At 43.8% G+C, this 17,945-nt stretch overlaps 2 protein-coding genes across 4 annotated transcripts; one reads left to right on the top strand and one right to left on the bottom strand.

Moving 5' to 3' along the window:
- Window positions 1–717: 717 nt before the first annotated feature.
- On the top strand, window positions 718–10,299 carry LOC116924941. 2 transcript variants are annotated; one of them, XM_045175030.1, is made up of 9 exons: window positions 718–1,388; window positions 2,902–3,150; window positions 3,270–3,380; window positions 3,625–3,728; window positions 4,785–4,861; window positions 4,945–5,059; window positions 6,054–6,241; window positions 6,313–6,559; window positions 6,811–10,299. In XM_045175030.1, the coding sequence occupies exons 2-9, from the start codon at window positions 3,054–3,056 to the stop codon at window positions 10,003–10,005; spliced, it is 4,134 nt and encodes a 1,377-aa protein (XP_045030965.1). In that variant the 5' UTR covers window positions 718–1,388; window positions 2,902–3,053; the 3' UTR covers window positions 10,006–10,299. The 2 variants fall into 2 exon arrangements, with proteins under 2 accessions (XP_045030965.1, XP_032787449.2); XM_032931558.2 differs by lacking the exon at window positions 718–1,388 and having other exon boundaries at window positions 2,832–3,150.
- On the bottom strand, window positions 10,267–17,728 carry LOC116924940 (phospholipid-transporting ATPase VD). Of its 2 annotated transcripts, none has more exons than XM_045175028.1 (18): window positions 17,471–17,728; window positions 17,019–17,329; window positions 16,059–16,868; window positions 15,635–15,983; window positions 14,974–15,564; window positions 14,569–14,912; window positions 14,138–14,491; window positions 13,919–14,074; window positions 13,589–13,846; window positions 13,305–13,517; window positions 13,121–13,232; window positions 12,898–13,052; window positions 12,624–12,826; window positions 12,418–12,541; window positions 12,165–12,322; window positions 11,958–12,062; window positions 11,711–11,898; window positions 10,267–11,642 (listed from the first exon to the last, which is right to left on the bottom strand). In XM_045175028.1, exons 2-18 carry the CDS (start codon window positions 17,320–17,322, stop codon window positions 11,483–11,485), a joined length of 4,584 nt encoding a protein of 1,527 aa, XP_045030963.1. In that variant the 5' UTR covers window positions 17,323–17,329; window positions 17,471–17,728; the 3' UTR covers window positions 10,267–11,482. The 2 variants fall into 2 exon arrangements, with proteins under 2 accessions (XP_045030963.1, XP_045030964.1); XM_045175029.1 differs by having other exon boundaries at window positions 14,138–14,488; window positions 17,471–17,727.
- Window positions 17,729–17,945: the final 217 nt, after the last annotated feature.

Here is a 17,945-nt window from a genome sequence, read left to right as displayed (position 1 = left end):
ACAACACGGCAAATACGAAAGGAGCGCACAATTTTAATTGGCCACTAGATAGGAAGGATCGCATCGGACAAGAGATTCACGGCAGAAAATCGATCCGCTGTTAAACGAGATTATATTACAAAAGAGGGGCAAGGGCAATAGTGCATCGAGTTGAATTTCAGTCATGCAGCAACGGCTCCTGCCGTGTCCGCATACACAATAGGGACGAATACATTACTACTCCGCATTAATATATCGAAGCAGCGGTTGCGCCCAGCAACAATTACAGCAATTCTTGTGAGTGATGGGCAGAAGAAAGGCTTAAGTGTTCGCTTAAACAGCGGTACGGTAGCTGCGGATAACCCATTTAACAATTGCGGAGCTTTCGGGGCTTCTGGGCCGTTAGACAAGATTTTCATAATGAAAATAACAATAACTGTCTAAGTAGGAAACAATAAACAATTATTTGACCATCTGTGAATTTTTAAGCTGCCAACACACACGAACAATGGAAGAGCGTGAATCAATCACGTCCCTCTGTACGGTAGCAAGAATTTTGTTTCCCTGTACAAACGCCTTAGCAACAACAACGGAAAGAAAGTCCAGCCTCCTGAAACATGACGGAAAATCCGCCTCGATGATGAATAAGCTCGGTTTTGAAAATCACGAACGCCTGACATCGATAGACACGAAATGAGTTTACCTTTGGCCGGATCACCGCAATAGCCTTTGACATTTTGTAATCATTTTTCTACGTGACTCGGTGCGCTCGAAAGAATCGAACAGGTGCCGTTCTCTTTTGTTTTTACTTCCATGTAAATTAAACTATAAATATATAACAGCGTTATAAAAACGCGAGATTATTTGCCCCCCCAGTGCACGTGACACACCGCCTCAACTTTTCATCAATCAAAAAAGCAAAAAGAACCTTTTGTTTCCTACACATCTTTAAAAAAACAAAAAAAACAAGTTCATCATTATATTCCATGCTGCGTGGGTAAAGACTGAAAGGTGGGCAAGTACCGAGTGCGCAGGATCCGGCCGCGTATACGTAACACAAAAGGCAGCCGCGGATGAATGTCTGCGTTCAGGGCAAGACCAGCACGCAGGACCGTGGCACTGAAAATACGTTGTATAGGGGAACGGACGACGCTTTTCCTTTTAACTTTGGTTGTTCTCTTTCTTTTGCCCCGTAGTCGCTAAAAAGAGGTAACAGTGCAGAGCGGGAGCGTGAAGTCGCTGTACGTGTGTGTTTGGGTCCCGCTACTACTAAATGCCGACTGATGCAGTGCTTCTTTAGTTCGCGATCATGTAGCAGTAATAATCACCAACACATCAATCTCCGTCTTTTATTTGCAAACTTGAACGTCAAATTCATCCGGATTCGATCCCTGTGAAAAAGACAAAAGGTAAAATTTAAAATCCATTTTCTCTTTCCTGTGTGTTGTGAACGATTTCAAGTATTTGATGTTGTGTCTATTGTTGGCCGAGATCAAATAGTGTATATCAAACAAGAGACCCTGCAGGGTTAGTAAGCAGCCAACCTCCTCTGTCTCTGTGTCTCCGGTGGTTCGAATCGATTTCTCTTCTTTGCCCACCCCTCCCTGTACCGTATAGCTCTTCGGGTGTACCACCACCCCAATGTCTATGTACATATATAAAAAAAAACGCTATATACTCCATACGCTCTTCGAGTCATCTCACACACCACACCATATATACAATATCTAAATAGTGTGTGTGTGTCTATAAAGGCCTATATTTGCAATGTCGATCGTTTGCTCGCCATCTAATAATTTCAACGCCACAACAATTGCTTCACACACGATCGAACTTTTCCTCTTTTTGTCTTTTAATATTTAAAAGAAAATGAATGGAAATAACAATTGCTGATGTAATTAGTAAGTCGAGCGAAAAAATAAAAAGATTGATGGTTCAATCTTTTTTTTTTTATATTTTTTTTTCGAAACCAGCCGAGTGAAAGGAATCGTTTCCGGCAAAGGCCAGCGTCTAATTGTTGTGTCAATGAAACCGGAAATGTGCGCGTGTATAGAAAACTAGGTGACGTCATTAATCAACACTAAAAAAGAAAGGTAGACTTTTTTTTTCTTTCCTCCCTAAAAGAAAAAAAAAAATATGTCGCAAATATTAAATTCAATAGTGTCGTGTCAACACATAATTCTTCGCAACCCGATTCCTACTAAATAAAAAGTTATGACACATCAGCAAATAAGACAGCGGTCGGATATATAAGTTGTAACACATCCAATAAGACCAAGAAAATAAAATATCAGCCATATTGCTTTTGCAATCGTGACTCTGTGGGAGAAAAAAAGAAAGTGAATATTAGACGGCAGTTTTGAACGTAATCCCGCGCTTGATTCATCTGTCTCTATCTGTATATATACAGCTGACACATACACGCAGCTCTACATAGTTCAGGTATCCATGGCAATAATCCCCCTAGACTTTTAGTAACGATACCCGCACCGTTCGCTGAAAGATGGGTGGCATACGAATGAAAGGGAAAGAAAAATCGATTGCGGTTGTTTTCTCCCGACCGAGTGACTGACTGGTGTTGTATGTAATGACCTTTTTTGCTCGTCTCTATATAATATCAACGAAGCTGGTCCCATCGCACAGAGAACGAGTCTCAATCTATCATAAAGTTTACGGTAGCTCACTTTTCCTCGTGCAGATCGTCGCGTCAAAAAGGCGTTCTATTCTTGGAATTGAATTCAAAAGCCCGCGCTATCGATTTGGACAAAGCGCACCAATGTTCGTCGTTTGTTTTGTAATCTTCCTGGAAAAAAAAATTGATTAGGATACAATAATTCCCTACATTTATGACATAAAAATTTGCATTGAGCTCAACGCTTAATTTATTTTTTTTTTTTCTAATTTGATTTTTTAAAAAATCAGGTTAGCAAACGCGGACAGGGTAGCATCGCATTGGAGTAAGGAACTATTCAAATACTTTTTTTTGGGGGGGGGGGAGTCTGATGACGACGTCGTCGTGGTAAAACGGCGCAGAGTGCACCAACTGGTGGCGGTGCGGCACACGAGCCGCCGATATGAAAACATCGGTGGAATCGACGACGGAGAGCAGCGAATTGGAAAGACGCGAAAGGGAATCACGTTCGCTAGCCTTGGAAAAAGCCTACGTGCACGGTACATTCAAATAGTTAAATTCTCATTTTAGTATTAAGAAAAAAAAACAAAATTGTTGTGCTTCAGTTTACCTACTAAGCTTCAGTAAATATGGCCGTCTATATTGAATATCGTTACAGATGTCTACGACCAGCTGTCGCATCACTTCTCCGAGGAGCGCTACCGGCCATGGCCTCGTGTCCGCCAGTTCCTTGAACAGCTTGAACCCGGATCTCTCGTCTGCGATGCGGGTACCTCCTACGTTCAAATAGTCCACTATTCAAACACGCTTTTAAAATATGTAGTCAGATCATATCAAACATGTACTATAGGCATATTATTTACATTGTAACGGGAGAAAGGGCCCCATATTCACCGTTTTATTAAACACGTGTCGTCCCTGCGTAGGATGTGATAACATTTTAAAAACATAATTATTATTTTCATTGTTTCTACAAATTCTGAATCTCTCTATGATTAACATGGACGCTTCAGGCTGCGGTAACGGTAAATACCTTCAAGTCAACCCATCCATCTTCAAAGTAGGTTCAGACCGATGTGCTGCATCAGTGGACGTTGCTCGACGCAAAGATCACGAGGTATCGGTTCGCTTTTTTTTTTTTGGTCTTTCCCGCTCTACGTGCACGTAGTGATACATGAGCTATGACACACCATCCGCTCCCTGCTTTTTGGGTAGACAGTTAATCGAGCACAGCCGCATAATGTATGTACATATTACACTATGGCGTATCAAACAACTTTGTGCGTAGAAAAAAGGGACATCCATCCATGTCTCCGTATGCGAAAGGAGAGAGTCAAACGGAGATTGATGAATCGATCGAGAGGCTACTGATGCGGGCAAAGTCAAAACATTTCTGTTTTTTTTTTATTCCTGTCGGATTGACACGAAAAGGAAAAATGGCAAGTTCCGCATTCTATTCAATGGAAAAAGAAAAAAGAAATTGTTTGTGAGTCGCATCTTCTCGTTCGATCGATATCTCTCTGTCCATCCATATGTGTACACACTTTTAGATGTACATTTGAAGCAGACGAACAAGAAATCCTAATGCATAATCCCACAAAAGAAAAATAAGGTTCGCGTCAAAGGATTAGAGCATCAAAACCTTCAATTGCTGCTGGTTGTCTGAGTTCAGTGCACTTACGTAATATGCTTTTTAAAATATGAATATTAGCATTTTCTTTTTAAATGACACGTTTCTATAGAGGTGTAGATAAGATACGTAGGTAGAGAATGGAGAGAAAATATAACTGTACTTACATATAATATTCCATTACTAAGTGATCAGGGCCGGGTTTGGATTTCAGAGTCAAAAGTCTACAGGGCTGCTGCTGGTTTCGTCAACAATAAAATATAAATGGGTGTAAATTATTACACGGTCGGTGCCAATGAATGAACGGGAGTTTTAGGTTTTCCCTTTTTTTTTTCACCCCGGATCTTTTATTGATTGGACAAAAGTGGCGTCGTTTTCTCGTAGAAATAAAAAGGCGCTGTGAACCAATTGCCTTGAGTAAAGAAAGAAGATAAAAGAAAAATAAATAAATAATACTATCCATTGATCTGTAAATATCAAAACAGCTGAAAAAGATTTCTCATACTTGAGGTTGCTTTTGTTTGCATTATCGCCGATGTACAGGTGCTGATTTGTGACGCTCTTAACCTGCCGTATCGCGACGAAAGTTTCGACGCCGCATTGTCTATCGCCGTTATTCAGTAAGTCGATTCATTCCGTATCAATTGTCACAGAGAATTGTCCCGGAAAAAGAAACTCATCATTATCTTGTCGTGTTCAAAAGTCACCTGGCGACGAGGGACAGGCGAGTGCGGGCGTTGAGAGAGTTGGCGCGGATCCTGCGCGTGGGTGGACGCATCCTCATCACCGTGTGGGCCAAAGAGCAACGACATCGAAAGGTTAGTCTTATTTCGGATGTGAATATATCAAAGCCTAAATAATAGTGACATCCTACGGAGGAGGAGAACAAAAAGCATGAAAGAATCACGAAAAAGAAGTGTTTGTTTTCACTGGATCAATGTCACGGAAAAGAAAAGGGAATCGCAGACAGCAGTCGTGCATTAAAAGAACCGTGGCGTCGACCACTTTATTTATAAATAGAGAAAGAGAGCGAGAGAGAGAGAGAGCGCAATTCACACGGCCATGTGAGTAGGCTGCAGTCAGCAACAACCGAGAATCAATAGTTCCGTCCAGACTAGGAGCTTTTAATACATTTTTTCTTTTTCTTTTCCGGATAGCTTCCGTCTATGTGTCCCGATGCAATTTTTGGTCGGGTGACTAGTACGTGCAATCAATATAGTCGAGCTGGCGGGTTTGATTACACAACCTATCCATTGTCACATATACTCCTACAGGTTCCAATAGATCCACGTGAGCTAAATTGAGGTACTAAAAGGTTCTGAAGCACTCGGACGGATCGTGTTGATCACCCCTGCAGGTCTATAAATCTGTAACGCATCCTGAAACTGTAAAAATAAAAAAAGAAACCCGTAACTAGAGAGAACTCTTCTTTTTTTTTTTTTTTATTGGCTGCGGGATCTATCACGATGTCTAGTTGTACTACGCATCCTCCAGGGAAAAGGGAAAACGGCTGTTTCATTCGCTATTCTTTCCCTTCCATAAATGTCACCCTGCGCCCCAAAAATCCCTCGGCTATTTCGATTTTTTTTTTTCCTGTTAGCACAGAAATCCAAATGAGATACTAAAAAGAAGCGATTGCCTGTCATTACGTCCCCACCGCCGGAAAATCAGAAACATTTTTTTTTCCAGTGATTCGTCAGAGCTGATTTACCTAACGATCTGAGAATGTCGTTTTTGTTTTGGGGGGGATATAATTTGGAAGGAATTCATTTGATTTATAATGAGCTAAACATACGGGTTGTTTATCAACAGTTTGAATCTCAAGATATTTTGGTACCTTGGCGCACACCTGATCGTTCCAGCAGCGAAGAGAAAGCGGATGTAGGCGGCAACGAGCACGAGTCTATCGCTACCACGACGACGACATCCGACGAGGACGTCACTCATTACCACGCCTATTCTCAAACATCCGAGAGCGATTCCTGCTATTCGTGTAGCAAGTAAAAACCAAACAAAAAATAATAATTAGTTCGATCAATCTAGTCCTCTATTAAACAATTGAATCGAGTAGAAAGCATCTGGATGTCACCTGCGATGGCCGAATCCAGCAGCAAAGTCCGTCCGATTGTCTGGTCACCGGAGTCCCTTCCATTGTTGAGGATGCAGCGCCTTGCACGAGACGACGACATCATCGTCCGCATCATCATCACAAAGGCCGTTCGTTCGATCCTCACCGGCCATCTTGCAGTTCTCAGAGCTCATCCGATCTCTCCTCGCCCAGCGATTCGTGCTACAGTTTCGTTCGCAAAGCTCTTCAAGTAATCATCTCTTTGTCTTGTCTCCTTCCTTTTTTTCACTCGAGTTATGCACTAAGAAACAAAGGAATAAGATAAAGAGTGTCAACAAAAAAAAAATAACGAACCACTAGAGGGACATGCATCTCATTAAAAAGACCCGGGGGATCGATTCCGCTGCAGAGCGGACAAAACTGCACGGATCGATTCGTTAAAATTTTGCAAATTGTGTACATTGTTTTGGGTTTTCTTTTTTTGTTTTTTTCTCGGGTTAGAAACTTGCGAGTACGAGACGGGCAGTGGGTAATGGACATCAGCGACGTTCGTGGTTTACGTTGGGCGAAAGTATTGAACATCAACACGGAGCCTGGAGCTGCGCAGCGTTCGAGGCTGTCGATCCTTCTAATGAACTGCCCATTGAGTTGCGTCATTTAGACTCGGAAGAAGACGGCGGATTGGGTTCAGCAGCTGGAACGACGCAGACAAACGAGCGCATCAGTCGGAGTAGTCCACCATCTTTGGGAGGAGGTAAAGGTGATTCGTGCATCTTTTTCGGTACGGAACAGCCGGTAGTTGGCCATCATGCGGCCGACTCTTCGTCCAGCATCAGTCCCATTTTGCCAAGACGATCGTCTTCCTCTTCTTTGGCTGCTGGAGGAGTATTATGCTCTTCTTCGGCTGGAACTCAACATCCGCATCAGCAATCGCACGGTAATCGGTCGCTGAGCCTCAGCGATTTGCTTCATTCTTTGCCCGTCTCTGTCAGTTCTTGGTTAAGGCAACGGCTTTCAGAGGAGGATGCCAGCAGCAGCCTCATCTCGCCCGGTAGCGAAATGGACCGGCCAATAGCTCCTCATTCGCCTCCACCATCAACAGATCAGGATCAAATGCGTCGTCCAGTCAGGCCCATGTTGACCAAACAAAAGCGAGTCGTCCAAATTTTCGAATCCTATTGCGAAGAAGAGGATGATGCAGGTTTAACAATTGCTCCAACAGATGTCCTTCAACCTTCTAGTTCACTGCCAAAACAGCAGCCCAGGGTGTTCAAACAAGGATCGATGAACGATTCGTTACTATCAGCCGAACGGTTGAAAGAGCGTGAAAATTTGAAGAACAGTTTATTGCCACGTCAAGTCACCTGGTCAGGTGCGCCATCTAGTTGTCCTTTAATCGTCCCGGTCGCGGAACCGCCTCCAAAACCGATAGCACCGCCACAGCCTTCAATCGCTCCGCCAGCAGCCAAACTGCCTCCGGTTCTGCGACCATCTCCTCCGCCTCCGTTAGCAGCAACGTCGGATATCGGCGAAGCTCTTAAAGACTTCACTTCTCTCCGCAATGGATTCGTCCGCATCTGGCAAACACTCCGGGGTGATTCATCCTCTTCTTCTTCTTCATCCTCCTCCTCATCCAAAGCTCATTTATTGCTAGACGACCGAAATTGCGACAAGCCCTGGTTGCTGGATTCTCCGACGTCTGGCGAAGCACAACATCCGGCATCGAGTCGACCGTTGCCACCTGCGCGTAGGCCACCATCGTTACTGGAAAAGCGGATCAAATCCTTTTGTGGATGGGGTATAGCGGAAGAATCGTCTAGCGGACCAATGAGCCCATCACCTAGACGTCTGCCTCCCGTGGCTACTGAAGAGGATTTCTTTAATTTCTCATTGCCGCGCTGTTGCGCCGATCAGGATTTGACTTTTCCGCGATCCGTCCATCCGCACAGGTTGAGTTACCAGCGCGAGGAAGGATCGGATTCATCTTCGAAAGACAGCAGCTTGCAGAGTGATACGAGCGTCGACTCGGAAGACAGTTGCGTCTCCGTCATTTACGTACCGAGGCCGACGGATCCCAAAGGCGAACAGGAGACGGGCGGACTGCTGGTCGATCCATCTGTGGCTAAAACGAGGAATAATTCATCGAGCAGTTCTGACGGATCGCCTAAAGTCAAAGTCTTCCCCACCTTGCTTTCTTTTACGACGGAATTGGCGGAATCCGCCAATGCGGCAGCGGTTAAGAGTCCCGGAATGACGACGGTTCAGCAAGAAGGCCAGCAGACGACCAACTCTCCATCCAAGAGACAATCGTGCCTTAGGCAGCCGGATGCGTTGGCCCCTTTGAGGGAAGCCGATGACAACAGCTCAACTGGATCGGAAGCTCCGCTTTTCCAGCAGCAACAAACGCGGCCTGCCCATCGGCTCCTCTCTTTCGAGGTGTTCAACCCAGAGACGGACGACATGGATAGTGACAGTGATTGCGGCGATAATGGCAGTACCACCAGTGAAAGCTCTTCCAGCAACTCAGCCGGAAGCGTCATCAGTGTGGGAGACCCCATGTGGCCGGCGTTCCAGGACCGCAGGCAAACGATTCTAAGCGGTTCTTCTCTCGATTTCCAAACATCCGCATCGTGCGATCTCGTCAGCAGTGAGCAGGCGGACAACAGTTTGATCAAACAAGATTCCAGTGATAGTTGGCCAGCATCCATCGAAGATCCAGCTCAATTGACGGGAAGTTCTTCGCAAACTTGCTGTTCTCGTAACAATCAATCTTCGCCGATTAGTTTGATAGCTACGGGAACGCTGGATTCTCAAGAATCTAAATCTCCATCGTTGGGTGAATCTTCATCCGGCGGCTCTTGCACCAAACAACAACAACAACAAGAAGTGCATTCGGATGTGGAAGAATGGAAAGTACGAAGTTCCTTGGGACCGCTGGATGAATGCCATGAAGAAGAAGGTGCCGAACTCGGAGACGCGTTCCAGTACAATAAATCGCTCCAGCAACAACAACAACAACAACAACCTTTCGGTGGGCAGCAACAACAATGGAAACTGGACAAAGTCAAGGGTTCCTTTTCAGCTTCGACGTCTAGTTTGGATTCTTCAATTAGCGCTCCGTCTTATTCGAGTGCCCGCCAGAGTTCGAGCGCTTCCGCCGTCAGTACAACCAGCGAAATGCGGAAGAATTCCGACGATTCGGCAGGATTCATGTCAACTCTTCCGCTTTTACGATCGAGAGGCGCAAATTGTGCTGCTGCATCCGTCGCTGCTTCTATTTCATCCTTGGCCGGATTCCGTCAAATTCCTTCCACTACCGGATCAGGCCCTTGCATTCGTACACTAGGGAACAAGACCATCAGTTCCGGTGACGACGAGTATTGCTCTAAGCCGCTCAATAAAATGCTCCTGGCCGGATGCGGTGGAGACCAGCGACAACGAAGTGCCGATCGCGATTCGTCGCTGAGCATTTCCACTTCGCAGGATTCGTTGCCGAGCGACGCCGCAGGAAGCAACACAGGCGATGGCGGTGGAGGCAATTCCGTCACTCTTCATCGTTACTATCACGTATTCCGTCAGGGCGAATTGGACCAATTAATTGAACGATATGTGGATAGTCTTCACATTATCTCTTCATACTATGACAGGAGTAACCACTGCGTCGTGGCCGAAAAAGTTCAAGTTTGGACTATTTAAGCACAATTCAATTTGTTTTTACTACATTCTTATTTGCCATCTTTTACCTAGATTTCTTTGAGCTCGTCTCCTCCGGGCATTGTTTCATCTCCTACCGGTGTAAACCAAAAACCAACCAACCAAACCTGCAAACAATTTCAATTGTTATAAAACATTAGAAAATTTGAAAGACATAAGAAAGAAAAAACGTTACGTTATATCAGTTGATTTTCTTCTTTAAAACTTTTCTCTGATTCCTGTCAATCCACCAACGTGAAATGCTCATTTTAAAACAATATATATATTTCAAACACACATGCACATCACAATTGTGGAACGCACATAACGTGCTAGAGGGCTGCAAGGAAGAACGGCTCACGAACGAACGAAAAATGAAGAGAGTCCAGTCCGTTCGTTGCCTTTCACAAACAAGAGAAAATTACGATTTAGTTCAATAAAACAAAACAAAAAAAAATGTTGGATTAATCAGCCGTAGACAAGGTACATTATGACAATTGGAACATGTTTTACACATTGTCTAAAAAAAAAACACATTAAAAAGGAAATATTACGGGTGTTTTCTTCATAGGTAAATCATTATCGTTCAGGTATATATAACAAAACATACCAAAGTCAACTAGTTTTTGAAAAGGCTAAAACAACGTCGACTGCTTGTTTTTTTTTTAAGTTTGACGTTTCACCTTTAGTTATTTTCCTGAACGCCAAGACAGAGAGAAACGTGTCGTAAGTAAAGAGAGATACCCTCTGCATCATCATTTCCCATTTGAATCGCGCGCACTTGGATTTTCCCTCGCCCCTTTTTTTTCTGCTTCTTGCACATGATTGTATAAGTATGGCACGACAGGGAATTTCAAATTCAAAATAAAACCCAACAACTAACGACGACGGAAGAAAAGCCTACTGTAGTACACCGGCCATTGGACTGTTTTACCCAGGTGACAAAGAACTAGAACAAAAGGGCAGCCCACATTCGAGATTTTTAGAAAGATGAATGAGATAGGAATATAAGTTCGTGGTTGGTCTTACACGAGGAACTATGGAAATCGGAGGGAAAAAAAAAAAAACTCGAATTCCGATAGCGGAAAAGGATTTTTCAACTGAGAAGAAAACAATAAAATAAAGCACCAAATCTAAAATACATTAGTTTTCTTTTTTTAAGGCACTCGTCGCACGTCGATTACGTCAATCTTTATCATCCCACCGCGTCATAGGAATCGTTGCAAAATGTGCTTTATTTCGTCGTTAGTTCTTTTTTTCTTCTAATGAAAAATAAAGAGATTCTCGCTAGTGTGCTTTTGAAACCAATCGCGGAAGATCGCAAAAGTCAAATGCCGTTAGACGGCACAACAGATTTCGGCTAGCAAAACTTTCATCAGGTCGAGAGATTGGAAAGAAAAAATCAGACTGAATCATAATAACAAAAAAAAAAAAAGAGAAGCAAATAAAAAAGGGAAAACTTTGGTTACGAGCGATGATTCTATGGATCGGTGGTACGAACAACCGTCAAGCGCGTAGAAGTTCGTGACCAGGAGACTCTCAGGTCTTGTTTTTTGCTCCGTTCCGATTTCTTTTGTTCCAGCAGAGCTTGATGAACGACTGAAGGTTGGATTAGGCAGAACAAAGCCTTAATGGTGAACCTAAGAGCAAAAAATAAATGGGGAATCAAAAGAAAACGAGGTATTGCCATAGCAACAAATTACGTTACCTTGGGATGAAAGCCAACACGCAGGTGAGGATTAGAGTGACCCAAAAGAGTAATGTGGTCAAACAATGCTGCATAACCCAATATGGATTCGGGAGACCGGGACAATCGACGCAAACGGCATTGTAGGTTAGGGCAAAGCCCATGTAAAAAGAGACGGACGCAAATAATGACAGGAAGTGAAGCCCAGTCTGAAAGAGGGAAGAAAGATGTTGTAATCATGCATCCAAAAAAAACTGTCATTTGTTACCCAGGATTTGAACTCCGATGCCATGTGTATCAACATGACAAAAATACAGGATGACGTCACTACTGTGCCAAATTCCCATAAATCGGCGACCGTGTCACTATAAGCCTAAAAAATTGTTCACGAAAAAAGAGAAGAGCGAATCATATCACAAGCCGCTTTCTTCCTCCGGCCACCTACAACGTGAACGTGTACTAAAAGTGCTCTTACGCAGTAAGCTATGAAGAAAATCACTGTGCTTTGATAGAGAGCGTCGATGATATTCACCCAAAAAGAGTGTGAGCGGTAGAGCTGAGCTTCACGCCCGACAGCGTACAAAGTAGGTTGAGCGAGGAGTAATTCCGCTGAAGCACTCTGATCGTAGATCCCTGTGAACGCATGAAATATGGATATTAAAAACACAACCATCCAGACGCAAGCATTACTGTTTTGCGCATTAAATGAACTTGGAGATTGTATATACCCATAGCGAGTGGAGGGAGCGACGTGAAAAAGAGGTTGAAAAACATTAAATAAATTTGGTCGACCATCACTGTTCCTGAGAAGCCGCAGTACAATTGATACCAGAATATCACAAAGACAAAGTTCTGTTGGAGAAAAAAACAAAAAATAAATACAAAAATAAATGGGCCACGTACAGCCAAACTCATGAAGCGTGAAATAGCTTACGGCGTTCTTGTAAAAGAAGTACAAAACCATGCGTGCCAACCGGTCGTAACACCAGTGGCCATGCACCAAAAGTAGCCGCAAAAGAAAACTGAAGCGCGGAATGGCGAAATCGGAGGCCATTACGGCCTGCCTACCCTCGACACCAGATATTCCTACTCCAACATCCGCTGTTTGAATCATTGACACATCGTTGGCACCATCACCTAGGGATTAAGTAGTTTATTTTATTGTTAGCTTTTGCTTTTTAAACAGCCGTAAACTTTGTGGCGCGTACCGATGCCAAGAGTGCGGATGTGTAACTGCTGTTTGACGATTTTTACAATAAACGCTTTCTGGAGTGGCGTAGCTCTGCAACACAGAACCGCAGCGCAGTGGCGCGTTAAATGGAGAAACGGTTTTTGCAGATTAGAGCGCTTGTCCAAGATATACCTGCAATTGTAGACACAAGAAACATTTCAAATCAAATGCCTTATTACATGTTTACGAGTAGAACCTACAGCAACGTTTTTCCGTCAACAACCAAAGCTTTACGCTTCACTACCATGCTGGAATTATCGGATGCCAGGGGGAAAAAGGACCGTAGCCTATTACCCGTTTCATTCGCGTTTGCTGGGAAAGAGAAACAAAAAGTTAAACCAAAACTGGAAACCTTATTGGGATAAACGTATCAGCGCGTCATACCAACAGTAACCAGCTCTCTCTGTATAGCGTCGAGATGGCAGTGGATGGCGGCTTCAGCAGCGTTCTTGCTTCTAGCGTTTAACTTGATCACCTCCATGTCGGGAGCGAACAAACTGCAGGCGTAAGCTATATTGACAGCGGTTTCCTGTTTATCACCGGTAAGTACCCAGACAACGATGCCAGCCTTGCGCAAGCAGCTTATAGTTTCAGGCACTGGAAAGGTGGGCAATATTTTAAACAAGTTACTTCACATGTTATGTCCAATTAGCTTCTTTTAAACTCGCCTTGATCCTGTAATTTATCTTCAATGCCTGTGGCGCCAAGAAGGCTCAAATCCCTTTCTAGCCGACAGTACGATTCATAGAGGAGACGTTCTCGACCTTCATGTGCCCCTTTTGCTTCGTTGTGCGCCACTAGCCAAATGGTGAAATCCTCCTCACTAAGTACTCTTTTGGCCATAACAAGCGTACGAAGACCCTGCTTCGAATATTGGTTGACGTGGTGCTCTGTTCGCTGTATGATTTGATTTTCGGCAAAACTCTCTGTATACACAAAGGAGGGGGGGAAATGTCATTGATCATAAACGTGTCAATCATAACCGAAAGTTTACATACGAGTGTAGGCTAAGCGGGGAAGGATTGCAGAATCTGCTCCCTTGCAATAAACGACGATTTGACGTGTTTCTGGCCGGCGCAAAATGACTGACATCCGTTTACGAGTCGAGTCGAAAGGCAAAATTTCCAGTATTTCATACTCCAGCGTTCCTTCACCTGTTAAGAAAGCATAAGACGTCGAGGCTATCCATATTTTATGTTTATGTTTTGCCATAATACCGGGAAGTGAGACGGCGACATGGTGGACGGACCTCTGAAACAAGCGAATGTTATAACAGCAGGATGCGTCAATCAGTGCCAATTCGTCGGGGCTTTCGGCCTCATAAAAATTCTTCCTATCACTAGACGGTGTGGCCGGCAGTGAATTTGATATGTCGGACGTGGGGGTAGAAGATCGCCTTAGGCTGAAAAATGACTGGGCAGAAGCCAAACTGGGCAACTGGAGAAAACGTGGTCTCAGAGAGGGAGCTGGCGATTCAGATGGCGTCGTTTCTGCAGAAGAGTCAATTGGTGATAAAGGCCGTTGAATGTTATGTTGATTGGACGGCCGATAACGTGCTGAATGTCTTCCTGCTTTTACGGTAATAAAAATAATCAAAATTTGCATCAGTTTCAATTTCTAGGCAAATTGGCTAATAGTGACAGCTCACCAGAAAAGAAAGACAAATTTCCTGGTCGCTTAGGTGTTACGTTTGTGTTTTGATCGAGGACGTTATTGGAATGCGGGGTACTATTCAAGTTAGGAGGAACCATTAACGTTGTGGAAGACATACTGACAGACCCCGATTCAATAGAAGGTGACTGTCCACGATCCGAGAAGCTTTCACCATCGTCGACAGCAATGTGAACAGAACAATCAACGCCCGAAAGTTCAATTTGGCCAACCTCATTCATGCGATCACGATGGGGTTTTTTTGCCACCACTACTGTATTGCAGACTGCCATCAAAAGAAAGAATTCTTCCAGTCTTCTAGCTTGCACATTAATGTGAGGCCTAGAATTAGAAACTAGAATTAGAAACTAAAGCTAAAGACAGGACAAAAACTTCAGCAAACCTGCTCTCAACGTCTGAGTCAGAAGTTTCGTTGATGGCTCGACGTTGGATTTCAAACTGTCTCAACTCTTCTTGCAGTCTTGGATTTGGATAAATCTTTTGGCGCTCACCGGGCTTTAAAGGCGGTGCATCTTTATTAACTTGCGGGTGATTGTAATCGATACCACCAACAGAACAGCGTCGAAAAATCATGTTGTTTTCAGTCAACGTGCCCGTTTTGTCAGAGAAGATGTACTGAATTTGGCCCAGTTCCTCTGTGATATTAAGCGCTCGACATTCGATCGCCTGATGCGTAATGGGATCCCTCAGGTGAGGGTCATTATGGATGTGATAGATTTGTATGAGCTTGGCCAGCTCGATAGTCACGTAGAGTGAAAGGGGTATCATCACTTGTAAAATAATTACGTATGTCCAAAAAGCAAGGAAAGCTTGATAAAAAGGATCGGGATCGTTCCCTGCCAGAATGTCATCGCCACCATGAAAGTTTACTAATGGAAGAAACGGAACCGGAAGATATGGTATGTAGGATTTTAACCACAACCCGCAGCCACACGCACCGGCTAGGCAAAGTAAAACCAGAATCACCACACACCTGAGAAATATGTTCAATGAGTCATTAACAGAAGTTCTTCGGAAAACCTGAGATGCGTTATCTTATTTACCACACAACGTCCATGTTCATGGCTTGTTCCAACTGCGTTCTTTTGTATCGTGGGCCACCGTGGTTAAGCATGGCCTTGGATTCGTGGCCGGCGTAAACGACAATGCCCTCGACAAAATCCGTATTCTTTAGAGCACAATCCCTAAGTAAAAGGTTTTCTCGGCCAACGGGAACTCGTGAGCCATCCGGGTTGACGATAGCGCCATGGAATTGATAGATTTTTGTGGTAGGAGCTTCACACTCGATATGACTGACGAACGCCTTAGGTTGGAAGTGATGTTGTTTCGACAGCATCATTTTAGGCACACTTCTTTGCTTCAAATTGTTTTCTCCGTCCAAATTGGAAGTTTCTGTAACGGTGTTGAGGTGAAACAAGAATGATTAAAATTTTGGTGGACATGGTAACGGATTTCTTTGTACAATACCGATGAAACAGAGCCCTTGTTTTTCGGAAGATTTGAGTAGAAGAAGATCAGCGGGAATGATTTCATCACATGAAAGGTGAACGATATCACCGACCTTCACCTCAGAAAACAGAACACGGACGTAGCGATCTTCTTCTACCCGATAAACGCGACAGGTAGAATTGTTGATGCGCAGATCGGATTGTCGACGACGATGATCTTCGAATGCATCTTTGATAGCTGTGACTCCCAAGACGAAGATCACTGGGATCATAGCGACCTCTTTGCCAAATGCGCTGATAGCTGGTATCCAATTTAAAAGCACTATGAATAGGAAATAGAGATTTGCGAAGCGGTGAAACTGTTCCAACAGATTCTTTGGAATGAAGGACAACGGAGTATATTTGGAGGTACGAATCGCATTGTCGCTGTAGGCATTATTCGGATGATGCTTCGGTTTAACACTGGGTGGTACAGCGTGGTTGGGTACGACAGTTCGCATACGAGGAAGTTCAGGAGTTTTTACTTGTCTCCAGAAAAGAAAGCGGTTGACCCATGGAATTCGCGTCTGCCGAATCGTGTAAATCGATTCTGTCCTGGAAGCTTGTCGTGAATGGCCCTTGGTAAAGACATCGTTCGACAGGGTTCGAGAAACCTGCCGTTTGTGTTTGGTACCATGGGCTGCACCACTGGTTGTTCGATCCTGGTGGCCAGGTGGCAGGAGAAAATCTGTCCTAGAGCCTGTTCGACTGTGTCCTTTAGTAGGCTGGACTTGTTGATTAGGAATCTGACCTTGCGAAAGTGCTCTTGTATGGCCTTGACGTAGAATTCCTATTAGAAACAAGAACACTTTAATACATGGAAAATGGATAGCACAAAAAGAAAGTTGACAACACAACAAAACCCCTTAAGTTAATGCCATTAAACATTGATGGGAAGTGTGTAACTTTGAAAAATAGAATGATAGAATTTCAAAATTACCTGTATATGGAAGTTTTAGAACTGTCGGATTGGTAGATGAGACATCCTGAGAGGACCTTTCTGCTTTGCTCAATCCTGAGGCTGCCTCTAATAATCCAATTGCAGGAGATGGAGAAGATGGCTGTGGATGTAACGTGGGATTTAACAAGGAAACACCAATGACACCATGACTTGCCGAGCGAACATGTCCTTTTACTCCCCCTGGCCAACCCCTGCTAGGCAAGGGGTTGACAGTTTCAAGCTCTATAGGGGGTTGCATCACATTTGGGAAGATGTATGTGGTTCCCAACGAATCAAAATCCATACCTTTCCTAATATTTGAAAAGAAACAATGGTGAACTTTAAACACATTTGCTTCTTTTGGAAACCAGCTCTGGCAGACAAGCCTGACTGTCGTCAACTAAACATAAAACAATCAACGGCGTTGGAAAAAGGGAGAGTTATTTACTTACCCAACATCTTATTTCAACAGCAGGAAGAGAAAGACAAGACAGCTTTTGTTATCAAAATAGTTCCATGGCAGACTCAATTCTATTGTTTGTTCAAAGCAAAGTATTGACGGGTCTTCGAACAAACAGGAAGAAAAACAATCAAAAAGTGACGTCAAACGGTCAAAGCTAAAAGAGCAAAATGAAAGGCAGAGTGTCAGCAACTTGTTGTGTCCACGTATAACGGTTCGTGACACAGCTGGGCAGAGGGATATACCCTTGGCGGTGTAAGTTGCACAGATTTTATATCGGTATCGTACCTTTAAGGAAATTGCGCGGAACGAACAGGCATACGAAACCGGAACCGGTTTTTTAACCGCCCAATGTCCTAAAATGTTTTAAGCGGGCCAAGCTTTTTGAAACACTGGCTTCTATGTGAAACGAAAGTGAATAGTTTTGTTTCATCATAGAGGGCTAAATGGCTAAATTCTACACTGTT

Source organism: Daphnia magna, linkage group LG6 (assembly GCF_020631705.1).
Source record: "Daphnia magna isolate NIES linkage group LG6, ASM2063170v1.1, whole genome shotgun sequence".
In the NCBI taxonomy this organism is placed as follows: Eukaryota; Metazoa; Arthropoda; class Branchiopoda; order Diplostraca; family Daphniidae; genus Daphnia; species Daphnia magna.
The sequence above is the reverse complement of the archived record's forward strand: the minus strand, read 5'-3'. Positions and strand labels throughout refer to the sequence as shown.